Source organism: Oncorhynchus tshawytscha, linkage group LG22 (assembly GCF_018296145.1).
Source record: "Oncorhynchus tshawytscha isolate Ot180627B linkage group LG22, Otsh_v2.0, whole genome shotgun sequence".
NCBI classification, from domain to species: Eukaryota; Metazoa; Chordata; class Actinopteri; order Salmoniformes; family Salmonidae; genus Oncorhynchus; species Oncorhynchus tshawytscha.
Genome location: NC_056450.1, coordinates 22,469,415 through 22,490,173, shown reverse-complemented (window position 1 = coordinate 22,490,173; position 20,759 = coordinate 22,469,415). Strand labels below are relative to the sequence as shown.

The window sequence follows — 20,759 nt, the reverse complement described above, 5'->3', positions numbered from 1 at the left end:
TTATTAAAGGTTCTCCAGAGTAAACACATTCTCGAAATATAGAATTATATAATGTTAGTAGATGGTTAACTATGACATCATTCAGCAGGCCACATTAAATCAGCTTGTGGGTGACTTTTGGCCCACGGGCCACGTGTTTGAAATAAGTAGGTCTAATAATTCACCCTGTGTCTCTCTCAGTAACCTCTGCATGACAAACTACTGTTGGCTTCTACACATTATCATCCACCCTGCTCCTCTCCCCTCTCAGTGATCAATGATGAGGCTGCCAGGTCCGGGAGATCAGGACCAGCTCCGGTGAGGGAAGGAGGGGAAAGGACAGGGGATAGGACAGGCAGGCAGTAACACCTTGGCCCTACGCCAGGCGACGTTATCACACGCAGACTGCCTGAGTGCTCTGTGTGTCTGTAGAGACAGGGTCGGTCGATAGAAGCATGACAGGGCTGATGTATGGACATGGATGTTGGTGGGAACCTGGGGTCCATCAGGCTGACTGTGTTCTGGGTCCTATTCATTAGGGAACATAGTTTCAAAATGTTGTGCAGGTAGTCCCTCCCCGTTTTAGTCAGTTTTCTCCTGTTTAATGGCTAATGAATACGACCCTGGTCTCTCCCCACTGAGTGGTGCCTCTTGTGTCCATTACCACCAACCAACCCTTTCAGTGTAACTGTGTAATGTTAAAAATAGGGTACTATATCCTGCTCACAAAGGAACTTAAATAGAAGATTCTTCTGCGGGACAGTAAGACTGACATAATGCTGTGAAAGGCATTGGAAACTGACAGCAGGTTATCCATTTATATGCATGGAGTCTGTGTCTAAGGCTTGGCTAGGGAATGTAAGCCTTTTATACAACTGTTATGGTCAATGAGGCGAATATGCATTGGAATGTGAGGAAATTGAAAGGTTTAGCAGCTGAAATTGAGCTCCCTTCACTCTTACTCCTTGGATCCCTTTGGTGAGAGAAAGAGGGTGTCAGAAGTCACTTACAGAGGCTGCTGAGGAGAAGGAGAAAGGGGGAGAAATGCAGAAGCGGGCTACGGTGTAAATTATATAAAAAATTGGCTGCAAATCCATTTGTGACTGGCTGAGTAATAGTGAGCTACAGTGTCATAGTGCAATTGGAACTTGCACTGGCAGGGACTCTCTCAGAATACACAGGGAGGGTAGAGTTGTTGGGAGGGCATACTGCCAAGATGTTGGTTATCCCTAGTAATAACCAAGTAGATTGTAGTAGATTATGAGTAGATATTGAGTGTGCAAAGAATTTTTTTTAAATGGGGAAAAAAACAATGATTCCAGCAATGCAACATCTAAATAAACTAACATTAAAATAATATTGTATTTTCACTTATCTGTCAAAGCCCTCAGAGAATCTTGGGACAAAACATAAAGGTTGTTATTGTACCTCAAAACACAGCAGTAGTCTTAAAGTGCCATTTAAACACAGATATCCATGGAACATTATGACACAGTAGATATTGGAATAATATTTAAAACCTTCAGAGTCTATTAATGCCCCTCGGGGTATTTCAGTCTTCCACAGAACACCCCCATTGACCCACCTTATCAAATTCTACACACTAATTGGTGAAGAGAAAAACTGTTGGGCACTGAGTGATAATGAAAAGCTTGAGTGGCTGGTCTTGTGCCTGTCATTAGAACGGAGGCCATTTGAGTAGCATTTCGTAGGTTAGCGCTAATGGTAGGCTGGCGTGGCCCCCACCACGGGTTAGGCTGGGGTGGCCCCCACCACGGGTTAGCGAGAAGTGAAGAAGAAGAACACTAAGGGGAACTCCTCTCACTCAACAGCCAAATGAAGCATGTGACGGTACTACAGATGAGGTGTATTTGTTGGACCATGGGGCCCAGTGTGGGTGTGTGAGTGTGCTGTATGTCTTTAACTGTGTGACAGGTTGGATTGTTGTTCCCCCACCACGGGTTAGCGAGAAGTGAAGAAGAACACTACTACGGGGAACAGTAACTCCAGTAACTGTTTTATCAATGGAGGATATTTTTCAGTTGTGGGAAGTGGTGTGGTATGCTTTACACTTTACAGGGTGTTCTAGCATTGCAGAGTGTATGGTAATCTAGCTATAATGGTGTATCCCTCCCTCCCTCAGCAGATCAGTGAGCTGCAGGCCCTTCTGTTGGAGGCGAGGGACAATGCTTGCAGGACGCAGGAGGAACTGACTGTGGAGAGGCAGGAGGAACTGACTGTGGAGAGACGGGATCACAGAGGCCCCACCCACAGCAGCTCACAGACATTCACACAGGTACACAATCATCAAACTGTTCTATATCTATGTACACAACACTGACTACAGTCAAACCCTTCTAAACCACACAGAGCATTGTTACTGTAACGTCTTGTCAATGCTAATAGAGTAGGCACCACACCTGAGAACAGTATGGTATCACTACTATGATATGTACAACAACAACAATTTATTATATACATGCATTCACCCACTTAGCAAAACAGCTAAAGCAAACTCCATAAACGGTGCTGCACGTAATCCCTTATCATAACAACACTGGCACTGTGAGCCCCTGTAGCCCACTGACTGGCCTGTCTCCTCTCTCTCTCTGTGTGTGTGTGCGTACGCCTGCCTGCCTGCGTGTGTTTGTCTCTCCCTCTGTCTCCAGCTGCAGGAGGAGCACCAGAAGGCCCTGACGAGAAGGGACTTCCAGCTACAGAGTCTGAGTCTGCAGACGCGGCTGCAGCAGAAGTTCTGGAGCCAAGAGAGGAACCTGATGTTGCAGGAGTCCCAGCAGCTCAAGCAGACCCTGCTGCTGCTCAGCCTCAAGCTGCGTTGCTTCCTCAAACAGTGGCGGCTGGGACGCAAGCTGGACACGGAGGCCAAGGATGTCCTGGAGGTACGGGACTGACTAGCCACCCTCTCCCTTTGAATCAGCCACTTAGCTGTGGCATAGTAGTTTGGTTGGTTGATATTATTTTATCCTCGTTAGCCAGCAGCATTCCACCCTGCATCCCACTTCTGGCTTGCTTCTGAAACTAAGCGTTGGTTTGTCCTGGTTGGTCCCTGGATGGGAGACCAGATGCTGCTGGAAGTAGTGTTGGAGGGTCAGTAGGAGGCACTCTTTCCTCTGGTCTAAAACGATGTAAATATCCCAATGCCCCAGGGCAGTGATTGGGGACGTTGCCCTGTGTAGGGTGCCGTCATTCGGATGGGATGTTAAATAGGTGTCCTGACTCTCTGTGGTCACTAAAGATTCCATTGCACTTATTGTAAGAGTAGGGCTGTTAACCCTGGTGTCCACCGTCACGGTTACCTAATCATCCCCAGCTTACAATTGGCTCGTTCATCCTGTAACTATTCCCCAGGTTGTTGCTGTAAATGAGAATGTGTTCTCAATCAACTTACTGGGTTAAATCAAATAAATTAGCTGTTTAAGAAACTTGGCTGACTACTAATTTGCTGTGTGTTTCCCTACAGGTGAACAGCCTGAAGGACCTGTACCTGCTGTTGGAGGAGGAGAGTCTGGCCGCCCACCCCCAACAGGGAGACAACAAGATTACCTCCGCAGAGGAGCAGCACCTCTGCCCCACCATCTCCAAGGAGCTCTGTGTGCTGGAGAAGAGCTACACACAGGTGCAGGAACAGGTCACACCTAGGTCATATTCATTAGTGCACACCGTTGCAAAAAATGTTTTGCTACAGAAAACAAAAACAAGCCTTTGTTATTGGACAAGTTCAGGTTGTTCCTCTCGGTTTCAGTCGGTTCTTTCTGTTTAGTGTCTACTGAAGACAACCCTGACAACACACAGGAAACAGCTGTTATTGATCAAGTGCATGACATGGAGATCCTCTCAAATGTCATGTTCATCTCTATAACGTTGAGAGGTCATTCACTGATTCTCCATCCTGTCCGTGGCCTAGACGAGCGGCGTGAGCAGCACACTGGCGGACCTGAAGGGAGCGCTCCAGGATCTGAGCGGAGAGCTGCGAGAGGAGCGCCAGGGCTCACAGGAACTGACCCAGCAGTTTGCCCGCGCTAAGGCCTCCTGGGAGGTGGAGAGGACAGAGCTCAAGAGCCTCATTACCCAGGTAAGACCACACCACCTAGAAGGGCGCAACTAGCATAGAAAAATAATTACTAGAATGGAAATTTGACTTCACCATCATGGGTACACTCAATATGGCTGACATGGTTTTGTGCTAGCTAGTCTATAGAAACCCTCTGTTGTATAGTTATAGTTTCAAGCCCATAGTTTACCGAAAACCAACTAAAAACCTTATTTGGCTAGTTCAGAGGCCAGTCTATTATGTAGCTTACAGACCAATGGATTTCAGATTTGTCACGGTTCCTGCCTGACCATTATCTTAGAGGCTTAGCATAAGGCATCCCTGGGAGGGTAATACATCAGCCGTTACACCAGACTACTGGATAGAGAGGGCTGATAATTGGACTCTGGCCACCAGGGTTAGGATCGTTCCCTAATTGGAGGTAGAATAAAGACTTTAGAGTAGACTCTTGCCTGATCAGTTAAACCTGCTATATACCTACTGGGCTCCAATCGTTTCTCCTGTTGGCTGCCTGGATGTCTGAGGCAAAGATTGTCTGACCATTAAGTGGGCTTTTCTAGTTATTAATAAGAAAGGTCTTCATTCATCATGCAGGATAGCACCCTCTGAAGCTGTACGAAGATCAAGTTACCCATTCATAAAGGATGACATGACCTGTCATTTGTCACAGTTTTACTGAGAGAAGCTGCCGAGCTGTGGGGAGCTGTTTGTTATGTTACAGATGATCAGAAGTATGGATCAGTCACTGGGTATTCATTTAATCACCAATACTCATGTTGACAAGTGCCTTGAAACTGCTGATATACCGAGGTGGTGGATTTGTGCCAATCTATCTGTCTGGGGTTTAGTTTGGCCGTCTACTTTTCCCCCAGACCTCTGTTCACTGTGTGTGTGTGTGTGTGTGTGTGTGTGTGTGTGTGTGTGTGTGTGTGTGTGTGTGTGTGTGTGTGCTCATCTGTGAGTGAGCGACAGAGGTAACTGGCAGTGAGAGATGAGGTTAATATACAGACTCCTCGGAACCTGAGACACTCTCATAACAACATCCTCCGTAATGACATAAATGAACAGGGTTTGAGACAGGTCACCACATTACACTGAGATAATGTATATATTATCAGACCAGTGGGGAAATAGAAGGCAAAAAAGAGAAAAGGAATTAAGAGAGGAAGAGATGGAGAGGAATAATGAGAGGAGGGATAGAGAGAGAGAGAGAGACCCCACAGTGTGCCATCACAGCAGCAAGATTTGTGACCTGTTGCCACAAGAAAAGGGCTACCAGTGAAGAACAAATACCATTGTAAATACAACCCATATTTATGTTTGATTTATTTTCCCTTTTGTACTTTCACTATTTGCACATCGTTACAACACTGTATATAGACATAATATGACTTTATTATTTTGGAACTTCTGTGAGTATAATGTTTACTGTTCAGTTGTATTGTTTATTTCACTTTTGTTTATTATCTACTTCACTTGCTTTGGCAATGTTAACACATGTTTCCCATGCCAATAAAGCCCTTCAATTGAGTGGGGAATAAACAGATGGAGAGAGAGAATAAACAGATGGAGAGAGAGAATAAACAGATGGAGAGAGAGAATAAACAGATGGAGAGAGAGAATAAACAGATGGAGAGAGAGAATAAACAGATGGAGAGCGGGAATAAACAGAGAGAGAGAATAAATAGAGGGAGAGAGGGGGAGAGGGGGGAATAAACAGAGGGAGAGGGGGAATAAACAGAGGGGAGGGGAATAAACAGAGGGAGAGGGAGAGGGAGAATAAACAGAGGGAGAATAAACAGAGGAATAAACAGAGGGAGAGGGGGAGAATAAACAGAGGGAGAATAAACAGAGGGAGAATAAACAGAGGGAGAATAAATAGAGGGAGAGAGGGGGAGAGGGGGAATAAACAGAGGGAATAAACAGAGGGGGGGAATAAACAGAGGGAGAGGGGGAATAAAGAGGGAGAATAAACAGAGGGGAATAAACAGAGGAGAGGGAATAAACAGAGGGGGGAATAAACAGAGGGGAATAAACAGAGGGAGAAATAAACAGAGGGAGAGAGGGGGAATAAACAGAGGGAGAATAAATAAACAGAGGGAGAGAGGGGGAATAAATAGAGGGAGAGAGGGGGAATAAATAGAGGGAGAGAGAGGGGAATAAAGAGATAAATAGAGGGAGAGAGAGAGGGGGAATAAAGAGAGAGAGAGAATAAATAGAGGGAGAGAGAGGGGGAATAAAGAGGGAGAGAGAGAATAAATAGAGGGAGAGAGAGGGGGAATAAACAGAGGGAGAGAGGGGGGGAATAAAGAGGGAGAGAGAGGGGAATAAATAGAGGGAGAGAGAGAGGGGGAATAAAGAGAGAGAGAGAATAAATAGAGGGAGAGAGAGAGGGGGAATAAAGAGAGAGAGAGAGAATAAATATTTTATTTTATTTATTTTACCTTTATTTAACCAGGTAGGCAAGTTGAGAACAAGTTCTCATTTACAATTGCGACCTGGCCAAGATAAAGCAAAGCAGTTCGACAGATACAACAACACAGAGTTACACATGCAGTAAAACAAACATACAGTCAATAATACAGTATAAACAAGTCTATATACAATGTGAGCAAATGAGGTGAGAAGGGAGGTAAAGGCAAAAAAGGCCATGGTGGCAAAGTAAATACAATATAGCAAGTAAAACACTGGAATGGTAGTTTTGCAATGGAAGAATGTGCAAAGTAGAGATAGAAATAATGGGGTGCAAAGGAGCAAAATAAATAAATTAATTAAATACAGTTGAGAAAGAGGTAGTTGTTTGGGCTAAATTATAGGTGGGCTATGTACAGGTGCAGTAATCTGTGAGCTGCTCTGACAGTTGGTGCTTAAAGCTAGTGAGGGAGATAAGTGTTTCCAGTTTCAGAGATTTTTGTAGTTCGTTCCAGTCATTGGCAGCAGAGAACTGGAAGGAGAGGCGGCCAAAGAAAGAATTGGTTTTGGGGGTGACTAGAGAGATATACCTGCTGGAGCGTGTGCTACAGGTGGGAGATGCTATGGTGACCAGCGAGCTGAGATAAGGGGGGACTTTACCTAGCAGGGTCTTGTAGATGACATGGAGCCAGTGGGTTTGGCGACGAGTATGAAGCGAGGGCCAGCCAACGAGAGCGTACAGGTCGCAATGGTGGGTAGTATATGGGGCTTTGGTGACAAAACGGATTGCACTGTGATAGACTGCATCCAATTTGTTGAGTAGGGTATTGGAGGCTATTTTGTAAATGACATTGCCAAAGTCAAGGATTGGTAGGATGGTCAGTTTTACAAGGGTATGTTTGGCAGCATGAGTGAAGGATGATTTGTTGCGAAATAGGAAGCCAATTCTAGATTTAACTTTGGATTGGAGATGTTTGATATGGGTCTGGAAGGAGAGTTTACAGTCTAACCAGACACCTAAGTATTTGTAGTTGTCCACGTATTCTAAGTCAGAGCCGTCCAGAGTAGTGATGTTGGACAGGCGGGTAGGTGCAGGTAGCGATCGGTTGAAGAGCATGCATTTAGTTTTACTTGTATTTAAGAGCAATTGGAGGCCACGGAAGGAGAGTTGTATGGCATTGAAGCTTGCCTGGAGGGTTGTTAACACAGTGTCCAAAGAAGGGCCGGAAGTATACAGAATGGTGTCGTCTGCGTAGAGGTGGATCAGAGACTCACCAGCAGCAAGAGCGACCTCATTGATGTATACAGAGAAGAGAGTCGGTCCAAGAATTGAACCCTGTGGCACCCCCATAGAGACTGCCAGAGGTCCGGACAGCAGACCCTCCGATTTGATACACTGAACACTATCAGAGAAGTAGTTGGTGAACCAGGCGAGGCAATCATTTGAGAAACCAAGGCTGTCGAGTCTGCTGATGAGGATGTGGTGATTGACAGAGTCGAAAGCCTTGGCCAGATCAATGAATACGGCTGCACAGTAATGTTTCTTATCGATGGCGGTTAAGATATCGTTTAGGACCTTGAGCGTGGCTGAGGTGCGCCCATGACCAGCTCTGAAACCAGATTGCATAGCAGAGAAGGTAGAGGGATAGAGAGAGGGGGAATAAACAGAGAGAGGGATTTATTTATTTTTTTAAGAGAGAGAGAGGTACAGTACAGTAGACACAGAGAGAGTTTGAGGCATGTTTCCTTGGTCCTGTCAGACTGTTCCCTCCCTCTGCAGTCCCTCCTCCGTGGGTCTGTAAGGGCACAGCTAAATGGTTGCCTGCCCTGAGAGCAGCACTGTGCCATGGGGATCCCTTTCCTGGCGGCGCCAACACAGCTACTCAACACCATAACTGGGTCACAATTTACAACCTGGGCCAGGGTTTTTCATTGATCCATTCCCCCTCCTTCCTCCTCCTGTATCCACCGTAGAGGCTTTTGTCTCTCTCCTCCCTGGCAGTAGTAATGTGTTGTGTGTCAGGGTGGGAGGGAGGGAGAGAGGGAAAATAAGGATTGTGGAGACAGGAAAAGGGGCTTCTTGTGCATTGGTTCTACACCTTTATTAAACTGGACACAACTAACTTGTTTTTTTCATTGATGTTTCCTGATGAAATAATGGCCTACATGGACTGTAGGAGCATGACTCAGTCTGTAGCCTTGGGTGAAGTCTAGATTTGACCCCGGGTTAGAATCCTGATTTGTGTTTTGTTTGTGTATCACTAGAAGAGAAAAAGGTGTCACCTGTGTGAATCATGGCCATCATCAAAGCGTTGACTCTCTTTCTGAGTGGCGCAGCGGTCTAAGGCACTGCATCTCAGTGCAAGAGGCGTCACTACAGACCCAGGTTTGATTCTTGGCTGTATCACAACCGGTCGTGATTGGGAGTCCCATGGGGCAGCACACAATTGACCCAGCGTTGTCCGGGTTTGGCCGGGTAGGCCGTCATTGTAAATAACAATTTGTTCTTAACTGACTTGCCTAGTTAAATAAAGGTTAGGGACTCCCAATCATGGCCGGTTGTGATACAGCTTGGAATCGAACCAGGGTGTCTGTAGTGTCACCTCAAACACTGAGATGCAATGCCTTAGACCGCTGCGCCACTCGGGAGCCCAAACATAGTACCAGACTATCAGGTTTCAGGGAAGACCCAAGTGTAGACTGTGTAGAAGTAATAATGTTTATTGTAACAACAGGGGCAGGCAAACAACAGGTCAATGCAGGCCAGGGTCGATAATCCAGAGTAGTGGGGTCAAGATACAGGACGGCAGGCAGGCCCAGGTTCAGGTGAGGCGAAGGTCTGAGTAGAGGCAAAGGTACAGGATGGCAGCCAGGCTCAGGGGCAGGCAGCCAGGCTCAGGGGCAGGCAGCCAGGCTCAGGGGCAGGCAGCCAGGGCCAGGGGCAGGGGCAGGCAGCCGGGCTCAGGGGGGCTCAGGGGCAGCCGGGCTCAGGGGCAGACAGCCGGGCTCAGGGGCAGACAGCCGGGCTCAGGGGCAGACAGCCAGGCTCAGGGGAAGGGGCAAGCAGCCAGGCTCAGGGGCAGGCAGAGTGGTCAGGCAGGCGGGCTCGGAGTCAGGACAGGCAGGGGTCAAATCCAGGAGGACAAGAAAATAGATACTGGAAAAAGCAGGAGCTGAGACACAAAATGCTGGTAGGCTTGAACAAACAAGACAAACTGACACAGACAGAGAGAAAACACAGGTATAAATACCCAGGGGATATAGTGCCTTGAAAAAGTATTCACCCTCTTGACGTTTTTCCTATTTTTTTGCATTACAACCTGTAATTTAAATGGATTTGATTTGGATTTCATGTAATTGACATTCACAAAATAGTCCAAATTGGTGAAGTGAAATGAAAAAAATTCACCCCAAAAAATGGAAAATGGAAAGTGGTGGGTGCATATGTATTCACCCCCTTTGCTATGAAGCCCCTAAATAAGATCTGGTGGAACCAATTATCTTCAGTAGTCACATAATTATTTAAATAAAGTCCACCTGTGTGCAATCTAAGTGTCACATGATCTGTCACATGATCTCAGTATATTTACACCTGTACTGAAAGGCACCCAGAGTCTGCAACACCACTAAGCAAGGGGCACACCCAAGCAAGCGGCACTATGAAGACCAAGGAGCTCTCCAAACAGGTCAGGGACAAAGTTGTGGAGTTGTGGAGAAGGATCAGGGTTGGGTTATAAAAAATTATCTGAAACTTTGAACATCCCACGAAGCACCATTTTAAATCCATTATTTAAAAAATTGAAAGAATATGGCACTACAACAAACCTACCAAGAGAGGGCCGCCCACCAAAACTCACGGACCAGACAAGGAGGGCATTAATCAGAGAGTCAACAAAGAGACCAAAGATAACACTGAAGGAGCTGCAAAACTCCACGGCGGAGATTGGAGTATCTGTCCATAAGACCACTTTAAGCCGTACACTCCACAGAGCTGGGTTTTACGGAAGAGTGGCCAAATTGAGCTTTTTGGCCATCAAGGAAAACACTATGTCTGGCACAAACCTAACACCTCCCCTCACCCCGAGAATGTCATCCCCACAGTGAAGAATGGGGGTGGCAGCATCATGCTGTGGGGAGGTTTTTCATCGGCAGGGACTGGGAAACTGGTCAGAATTGAAGGAATGATGGATGGCGCTAAATACAGGGAAATTCTTGATGGAAACCTGTTTCAGTCTTCTAGAGATTTGAGACTGGGACAGAGGTTCACCTTCCAGCATGACAATGACCCTAAGCATACTGCTAATGCAACACTCGAGTGGTTTAAGGGGAAACATTTAAATATCTTGGAATGGCCTAGTCAAAGCCCAGACCTCAATCCAGTTGAGAATCTGTGGTATGACTTAAAGATTGCGGTACAGCAGCGGAACCCATCCAACTTGAAGGAGCTGGAGCGGTTTTGCCTTGAAGAACGGGCAAAAATCCCAGTGGCTAGATGTGCCAAGCTTATAGAGACATACCCCAAGAGACTTGCAGCTGTATTTGCTGCAAAAGGTGACTCTACAAAGTATTGACTTTGGGGGGGTAAATAGCTATGCATGCTCAAGTTCAGTTTTTTTAATCTTATTTCTTGTTTGTTTCACAATAAAAAAATATTTTGGATCTTCAAAGTGGTAGGTATGTTGTGTAAATCAAATGATATAAACCCCCCCCAAAATCCATTTTAATTCCAGGTTGTAAGGCAACAAAATAGGAAAAATGCCAAGTGGGTGAATACTTTCGAAACCACTGTATAGGAGGGAAGATTGGCGACACCTGGAGGGGGTGGAGACAAGCACAAGTACAGGTGAAACAGATCTGGGCGTGACAGGTACCGTTGTGGGATGCAATCGATCCCAAATTAATACAACCACTAGCATTAAAAAAACGTTTAAAGTCGATGAGGCTGATGCAACAGATCAGAACATTTAGCTTAAAATGTTGATAAACTATTAGGCGATTTTTCTCATTATAAGCGCAGCAATGCACACACAGCAATTGGCTGTCTAAAAGCGTGAATGTTCCAAAATGCAATCAATTAGCGGGAAAACACCGTTCTCAAAAGTGACCACAAGTGCGGTTATGCATGTAATCCTTGCATTTTGCTGAGGAGAATTATCTTTCCCAAATGTGAAACTCACACGCCGCCTATATACCGTGCATTCAGAAAGGATTCAGACCCCTAAACTTTTTCCACATTTTGTTACGTTACAGCCTTATTCTAAAAATTGATAATTAAATAACAATCCTCATCAATGCCTCCCGAATGGCACAGTGGTCTAAGTGCTAATTGTTTCAACAAGAGATCCTGGTTCGAGTCCGGGCTCTGTCGCAACCGGGAGACCCATGGAGTGGCGCACAATTGGCCCAGCATCGTCCGGGTTAGGGGAGGGTTTGGCCGGCAGGGATGTTCTTGTCCCATCGCGCACTAGCGACACCTGTGGCGGGCCGGGTGCAATGCACGCTGACACGGTCGCCAGGTGTACGGTGTTTCCTATGACACATTGGTAAGGTGGGCTTCTGATTTAAGCGGGCATTGTGTCAAGAAGCAGTGTGGCTTGGCTGGGTTGTGTTTCAGAGGACGCACGGCTCTCGACCTTCGCCTCTCCCAAGGCCGTACGGGAGTGGCAGCGATGGGACAAGACTGTAACTACCAATTGGATATCACAAAATTGGGGAGAAAAAGGGAAAAAATACATTTTAATTTTTAATTTTATTATCAATCTACACACAATGCCCCAAAATAACAAAGTGAAAACAGGTCATTAGAAATGTTTGCAAATGTATTAAAAAGTGTAAAACAGAAATACCTTATTTACATAAGTATTCAGATTCTTTGCTATGAGACTCGAAATTGAGCTCCGGTGCATGCTGTTTCCATTGATCATCCTTGAGATGTTTTCTGTAAGGTCTCACAGATGTCAGAGCAAAAACCAAGCCATGAGGTCCACGGAATTGTCCATAGAGCTCCGAGACTGGATTGTGTCAAGGCACAGATCTGGGGAAGGGTACAAAACATGTCTGCAGCATTGAAGGTCCCCCAAGAACACAGTGACCTCCATCATTCTTAAATTATAGAAGTTTGGATCCACCAAGACTCTTCTTAGAGCTGTCTGAGAAATCGGGGGAGAAGGGCCTTGGTCTTGGAGGTGACCAAGAACTCAATCACAGAGTTCCTCTGTGGAGATGTTTGTCCTTCTGGAAGGTTCTTCCATCTCTGTAGCACTCCACCAATCAGGCCTTTATGGTAGAGTGGCAGACGGAAGCCACTCCTCAGTAAAAGGCACATGACAGCCCGCTTGGAGTTTGCCAGAAGGAACCTAAAGGACTCTCTGACCATGAGAAACAACATTCTCTGGTCTGATGAAACCAAGATTGATCTCTTTGGTCTGAATGCCAAGCATCACGTCTGGAGGAAACCTGGCATCCTCCCTACGATGAAGCATGGTGGTGGCAGCATCATGCTGTGGGGATGCTTTTCAGTGGCAGGGACTGAGAGACTAGTCAGGATCGAGGGAAAGATAAATGGAGCAAAGTACAGAGAGATCATTGATGAATAAATGTGCCAAAATGTCTAAAAACCTGTTTTTTCTTTGTCATTTTGGTATATTGTGTGTATATTGATGAGGGGGAAACAATTTAATCAATTTTAGAATAAGTTTGTAATGTAACAAAATGTGGAAAAAGTCGAGGGGTTTGAGTGCTATCCGAATACACTGTATGCCAGTTAGGCTCTACACCGGTTGTAAAGCAGATTAATGTGCTTAATTTTAAGAAGTCATTTGGCCATGTTAGCTGAGATACAAACCTTATCAAAACATATAGGCCTATGGGCTAAGCTACGTTAGATGTGCGACAAAAAAAAGGCATGCGCTGTTTCTTGCCTTACAGCATAAAAGCTGGGCATCATTCACAAGTGATAATATATAATTCACAAGTCATAGGCTAATATTGTTTTCTTGATTGAATCGTGTCTTTACATATACTAAATAATATCTGTGAAATTTGTTTGGATTTAGAATAGACCATTGTCATGCACCTGTCTCAAAACATGGGCAGGGGGAAAAATGTGTCATCGATGCGCTAATATAGCAAATGGAGGACGCTTTTCCCGTGGTTCATTTTCATGCCAGCCAGGTAGGCTATACTCCTGTTGTAAAGAGAAGCAATGTGCTTGAAATTAGGAAAGTTGAGAAATAAATATAGTAGACCTAGCCTATAGAAAGCTGATGGAATCCTCCTCTTTTTAATAGAGGCCATCACTCTGTTTTCTCACACAACAGCTCATGGGTTCTGATGAAGTGTTTGATTAGATATTCGATTATATTTGCATTGATGTCAGAGTGATTAGAGGGACAATAGAGTGCTGAGTACCAGGCAGTTAGCACGTTTGGTAGGCTATGAGCTTTGAGAAGCCTAGTTATCATGACTAAATGGTCATGTGGAATTTGACTGTGGTCATGACTCGTGATCGCCGGTGTGGCAGTAATATGGTCACCATAACAGCCACCTCCATCAAAAAAGATAACAGCTTGCCCATTCCCCAAATGCATTGCATTTATTTTATTCGATCAGATTTACTGACTAACCTTTATGGCATAATCAGAGCTTGATTCATTTTGCTTTTCTTATTTTTTAAGAAACTCATCATCTGCTGCCTCTCGCACTCCAGTACTTATTGTGTCAGAAAACAGCACAGGAACATAGCACTGAGGCCAAGCACACAAGAGGACGTCATTATTTCAGACAGACGCCTCTTTCTCTCGCTACGCTTTTCTCCTATCTGTCGTAGCCCTACTGTTGCTTCTCTGTCAGTCACATTTGCATTGTGCATCAAAATACAGCAGTCATATACTGTAGGATTCATTTGAACCACCCCATCCTGAGAGGGTGCACACACACACACACACACGCGCACAAATTGTTACTATTCTCCCTTTACCCCTTCACCCCTATAAACTATGCCGTTACTGTGCCCTTGTATTGTGTAAACCCACTGGGCTGGTGCCCAGGAAAGAACTGGATGGCAAAGCTGGGTCCAATCTCTTCCTGCCCTGCTCAGCCAATCACAGAAGTAGGATAGCATCCTGGCAATGTGGCATGGCACCAGCAGCTGTTGCACTGTGGAACCAGGCTTATGGCCTAATGCCTACAGATGCCAACAGACAGTTTTCTAAGGAAGGCTGTGTCACAAATGGCACCCTATTCCCTGTATAGTGCAGAGGCCTATGTGGGCCCTGGTCAAAAGTAGTGCACTAAAACATAGTGCCATTTGGGACTCATATCTGTCTTCAGTGGTTTTGGGGGGAATCTGGGGTGAATTGGGAGCATTCAGAGCAAATGTCTTTCTCTGTGCTGTAAACCTGCAGACAACCATTTAGTCACAGCCCCGCAACGCGGAGAGGAGAGGATGGGATGGGAGTAACGTAGCGGGCGTCTTTAACTGTTGTCTTTTAATGTGACGGAAGAGAACCTGTAAACTCATCAATCTTAGAAACAAGGGAAGGATGACTTAAACGTAACACACACACGAGGCATCTGCTGCTGTTCTTTATTTATAGGGCTTTCTCATTAAGTGCCTCGCTCCACATCTCGTTTTATAGAGGGAGGAATACTTAAAAGCTAATAGTCGGTTTAGATCTTCAGATGAAAATGTTAGTGTTTTCAGAGATGGACAAAAAGAAAGGAAATTGAAATAAATGTATCTGGAGTGTTAATCAGTGAGAGTGTAGGATGTGTTTGTTGAGCATTTGGGTATTCATTACTTTTGGTATTACATCATCACATATAAATGTAATTTAGCTGCTCAAACATGTATGGAACAAGCACAACATCCCCCATAGTGTCACATAATCACCATCCTCACCAACCCTCTCTCTGTCACCCTCCCCCCAGCTGGAGAGCAAGGCGGGCTTGGCTGCCCTGGCCGGGGGGGAGAAGGACCTCCAAGGACCTCCCGAACTGAAGGTGGCACTGAAGAGGGAGCGTGAGGAGCACCAGCACCTCCTGGCCGACTCATATGCAGCCGTCATGGACCTGACCAAGCAGCTACAGATGGGCGAGAGGAACTGGAACCGCGAGAAGCTGGAGCTCCTAGAGCATTTCAGTCAGGAGAGGGGCCAGTGGGAGCAGAGGCTACAGTGCAAGATGGTAACTGGATTATTGGCACCTCAGTCCTGATAAGCTTATATTCTGCTCTACACTCTATTCTATTATAGCATGGTCTAGTATTATAGCTTAGCCATGTGGTGAGTACTGAGAGTGACACTAACTACCCTTGTAGCATCTAGTGACTATCCTAATTGTCCTCCTTTCTCCTCATCATCTTTGGCAAAAAAAAAATCTCTGTGTGGTCTTTTGTTGGGGTGCAATGGAAGGTTAATGTCACTGGTAGGACATTGTTGGGGTGTATGCATTACTGTACTCTGTGACTAGTTGTTTAGTGTTTTCCATAGAGGGGTTAGGCATAACTGGCCAGTAGTGGAATGCAGGGAGAGACAACATGCTGCTGAACATGAGTGTGTCTGCTGCATGGCCAGACCACACTGGAGGTGTGTGTGTGTGTGTGAGTGAGTGAGTGAGTGAGTGAGTGAGTGACTGGCTCTTCTACCAGCAAAGCCTCATTACCTGTGTCTGTCTGGCTGTCATCCAGTCTGTCCCAAAACTGACTGGCTGGTCTTGGAGAATAGGTCTCTCGCACTCCAGTACTTATTGTGTCAGAAAACAGCACAGGAACATAGCACTGAGGCCAAGCACACAAGAGGACGTCATTATTTCAGACAGACGCCTCTTTCTCTCGCTACGCTTTTCTCCTATCTGTCGTAGCCCTACTGTTGCTTCTCTGTCAGTCACATTTGCATTGTGCATCAAAATACAGCAGTCATATACTGTAGGATTCATTTGAACCACCCCATCCTTCCTCTTCTCCCTTCCCTCGCCTCCTCTCCCCCGAGAGGAAATATGTGTTTTTATTTGTGTGTGTGTGAGCTCATCCCCCTGTGAGCTGAAAGCTCCTGAGTCAGCATCATTACAGGGACAGCAAGGCCTTTGTCAGGGATAAATACTGTAGCTCCTAGATGATGGCCACATCCTCATGTCCTCCATTAAACATTGCCAATAAAACTATCGGACTGGCTGGACAGGAAACAAAAAAATGTCTCCTGGTTTTCTCCCTCAGTCTCTGCACTACAAAACCACCCCTGAAACAAAAACTGCACTGGACGTTGTTACAAATGGAACCAATTTATCAAGGTAACATATGTATTTAATGTATAAAAAGCTATTTTTCAAAGATCATGAAAAAATGTATAGTCATAGCTGAATAATAAAACGATCATGTTTAGTGATATAATTTTTCTTCTATCAGGACTAAGTCCTTCCCGTCCATGTTGGAGGGTCTGCTGGAGGCCTGTCCTTTCCTTCCGGGTCAGGAGGTCAATGGTACAGCCAATGAGGAGGGAGAGAAGGACCAGCCCAGTACCCAGGCCCCTCCCCTTCTAACCCACACAGACCCGGGTGACCTCACCAGGAAGAACTGGAAGTACCTGACCAATGAGATGGCTCTGATGGAGCAGGGTGATGCCCCCTTCAAGACGTGGGACTGTCCCAGCTCCCCCAGCAGTTACCTGGACCTGGAGAGCATCCAGAGGAGCTACACGGCCCCAGACAAGACCGGCATCCGCATCTACTACAGCCCCCCTACCATGCGCCGTATGGAGAGCCGGCTGGCCAAGGAGAAGCAGGACAAACCTCAAGCCCAGCAAGGCCACCTGTCTCGGGCTTCAACTCCCTCAGACGCTGTGGCCCTGGAGGGCCAACCTCCCTCCTCCTCCTCCTCTGCCTCCTCTTCGTCCTATGACCAGTGGTTGAGCTCTCTGTCCAAGCAGCACAGGGACCTTCTGGAGAACAGCAGCGGTGGCGCGGGGGTGGCGCCCTTCCATGGCCTGGAGATCTCTGCCAACCTCTCGGACGACATGAAGGAGATGACCAACTGCGTGCGCCAGGCCATCCGCTCCAGCTCTCTGGAGAGGAATTGCAGCAAGGATGCGAGCAGCCAGACGGTGGGGGTGTCTAGCCGCTCCACCCAGACGGTCCAATTTGTGAGCGTGGGGCTGCAGACGGACGGGCTCGGGTCTCGGGGGGTGGGGGGCTTCCACACCAAATCCTCCTGGTCCCCCCGGCCCTCGTCGTCGCTGGCCTCGGCCCGCTCGCGCCACATCTCCTCATCACTGGATAAGGTGCACAGCCGCATCGACAGGCCCTGCTGCTCACCCAAGTTTGGCTCCCCCAAGCTACAGCGACGCATTTCCGCCTCCTCCTCCAAGCTGGACGGAGGAGGATTGTCCTCGGCTTCATCCAGAGACCGCAGCCTGTGGAACCTCCACCAACGGTCCTCGACCTCCAGCGGCTCGGCCTGGGCCCGTTCCACCACCACCAGGGACAGCCCCGTGCTCAGCGGCCTCAACGATGGCCTGTCCAGCCTATTCAGCGTGGTGGAACACTCCGGCAGCGTAGAGTCCCTGTGGAAGAGTGAGCCAGGGGCCAGCCCAGCCCGCCAGGCAGCAGGGAAGCCCTCTGGCCCTGGACCAGACACCGGAGCCCAGAAATATGGCCCCTTCCAGGAGTTTTTCAGGAATGTGTGCGGCCGGACCGGAACGACCATGCCCGGGGGAGGGGAGAGGGGGCAGAGGGAGGTGGGGGCCATGGATGAGCCCAAGCCTGAGTGCCTTTCCGGGGTTTCGCTGGTGGGGAACGACAGCGTCACCAAGATCGTCAACAAGAGGTTCATGAGACAGATGCCCAGGGAGGAGTTGGGGGCCCCTGCTAACGATCTCACTGCCAGGGACCTGACCTTGAGCTCCAGCATGGAGGTAGGTCCCACACATCCTCACTCACACACAGAGAGACAGGGACAGACACTCACACAGAGACAGGGGTACACACATGCACACACAAACACACATACAGGACATCATATCCAACCAGATTATTTGAGCAGCTCTGTCTTTCATTGGATTGCATTATAACATAACTATTTAATGTCTCCTCACTGTCCCAGGATGCAGCGTGTGATTGCAACTCCCAGTCTCTTACATCCTGCTTCGCCCGGCCCTCCCGCTCAGCCACACGCCATTCACTGGGCCACTGCATGCACCGCTCTCAGGAGCCTTCCACGGCAACGGAGGAGAGAGTGGATGCAGGCAATGAGTGATGGATCAGTGAGAACACACACACATATTGCCTCACCAACACACTGCCACATAAGCTACAGTACTGTCACAAAATGTAGACACAAACATCTAGGCTACACCAACACACTGCTACATACATACTGTACATACACACAATCCCTCACAAACTGCCACACAGAACCACTGTCACATGCACACACACACACACACACACACACACACGTCTGGAATTGGAACTCAACCCATGCAGCACATTCTAATGCCAAGGATATAAGAAGACCAGAATCTCCTAGGATTCCTCTTTGAGCACCAGAACCACCTACCAGCAGGACAACAACCTCACACACAACACACATACTGGAACAGTAATGACACACTACTTCCTATATACTGCAGTATTTAGGGAATAGGGTGCTATTTTGCACACAAACGGTTTGTGGAAACGACCACCTAGGAATTCAGACAGTCCTATTTTTGGAATTGCATAGGGAAAACACACTGGGCTACTAGATTTCTACAAAGTGGATCTTCCCAACCGACAGGGATATGAGGTGGTTTGTTAGCTGCTCCCATTCCAAATACCAATCCTATTCCCAGTCCAATTCCCTAGCCAGCACCAGTCCCTTCCCAACCCAGCATCTGGAGAGCTCTGTCCAAGCCTCCTCCCTAACACCAAGCAGAGGATTCTACTGGTGTGGACCGCCTCTTGCCATTATCAACCAACAACCATAAAAAAAACATCTCATCAATGTATGTTTATTTTTTTATGTCAACTACCTCCCTGTTGTTTTTCTGAAAGACTTTCAACCAATGAAGGGGTAGGACATTTACGTCCTTATGTTACGTATGATATGATGATTCTGTTTTCTAAAGGTTGTTTGAATGTTTGTAATCTGCCTGTTGTTGGCACACATTGATAGGATGCAGGTTAAGACTCTGAGACCCTATGAGTTTTGTCTCGTGTGTGTACTATACTGTAGGATGTAGGTGTATAAGAGGATCCCAGCTGTAAAGATAACTCCCTGCCAGGAAAAAACAAACTTGTCCCATTTCGAGAGACAATGCATTCCTTTGTTACGTTACAATTCCAATTACACTCTGGCTAATCTGTTAACGTGTGAGTGTGTGTGCGTGCGTGCACTGTGTTTGTGAGTGACAGAATGCTCATTCTAGAATGCCTTTGCAGCATTCCCATATAGTGAAGGCAGTTGTTGTTGCACAGTGTTTCTGCTTCATCCTCAGCCATCGACTGTCTGTGTTCCTGACCTCTCGTCTCCTGCTTTAAATGTAACAGGACACAATGTCCTCTACAGAAGGTTAGCTCCTTCCTTTTCTCATGTCACCACTGAAGTCTTGAGATATTGTTCAGTACCAGTCAAAGGTTTGGACATGCTACTCTTTCAAGGGTTTTTCTTTATTTTCACTATTTTCTACATTGTAGAGTAATAGTGAAGACATCAAAAGTATGCAATAACACAAATGGAATCATGTAGGAACCAAAAAAGTGTTATACAAATCAAAATATATTTTAGATTCTTCAAAGTAGCCACCCTTTTCCTTGGAGCTTTGCACACTCTTTGCATTCTCTCAACCAGCTTAATGAGGAATGCTTTTCCAACAGTCTGGAAAGAGTTCCTACATATTCTGAGGGCTTGTTAGCTGCTTTTCCTTCATTCTGCAGTCCAACTCATCCAGAACCATCTCAATTGAGTTGAGGTCGGGTGATTGTGGAGGCCAGGTCATCTGATGCAGCACTCCATCACACTCCTTCTTGGCCCTTAAACAGCCTGGAGGTGTGTTGGGTCATTGTCCTGTTGAAAAACAAATGATAGTCCCAATAAGCGCAAACCAGATGGGATGGCGTATTGCTGCAGAATGCTGTGGTAGCCATGCTGGTTAAGTGTGCCTTGAATTCTAAATAAATCACAGACAGTGTCACCAGCAAAGCACCCCCACACCATCACACCTCCTCCTCCATGCTTCACGGTGGGAACCACACATGTGGAGATCATATGTTCACCTACTCTGCGTCTCACAAAGACAAGGAGGTTGGAACCAAAAATCTCAAA

General features: G+C 46.7%; 1 protein-coding gene across 5 annotated transcripts in view; it reads left to right on the top strand.

The window, feature by feature from the left end:
• LOC112222093 (protein SOGA1) overlaps positions 1-20,172 on the top strand; it is a 73,818-nt gene extending 53,646 nt beyond the window's left edge. For 4 of the 5 annotated variants that reach the window (XM_024384699.2, XM_024384697.2, XM_024384695.2 and 1 more), the window contains 8 exons: positions 2,123-2,275; positions 2,649-2,879; positions 3,461-3,616; positions 3,905-4,072; positions 15,395-15,649; positions 16,677-16,750; positions 16,866-18,369; positions 18,558-20,172. In XM_024384699.2, the coding sequence (XP_024240467.1) occupies positions 2,123-2,275; positions 2,649-2,879; positions 3,461-3,616; positions 3,905-4,072; positions 15,395-15,649; positions 16,677-16,750; positions 16,866-18,369; positions 18,558-18,710 (2,694 nt within the window). In that variant the 3' untranslated portion in view covers positions 18,711-20,172. The remainder of the gene's footprint in view (positions 1-2,122; positions 2,276-2,648; positions 2,880-3,460; positions 3,617-3,904; positions 4,073-15,394; positions 15,650-16,676; positions 16,751-16,865; positions 18,370-18,557) is intronic. The other variant, XM_024384698.2, reaches the window with a different exon arrangement.
• Positions 20,173-20,759: the final 587 nt, after the last annotated feature.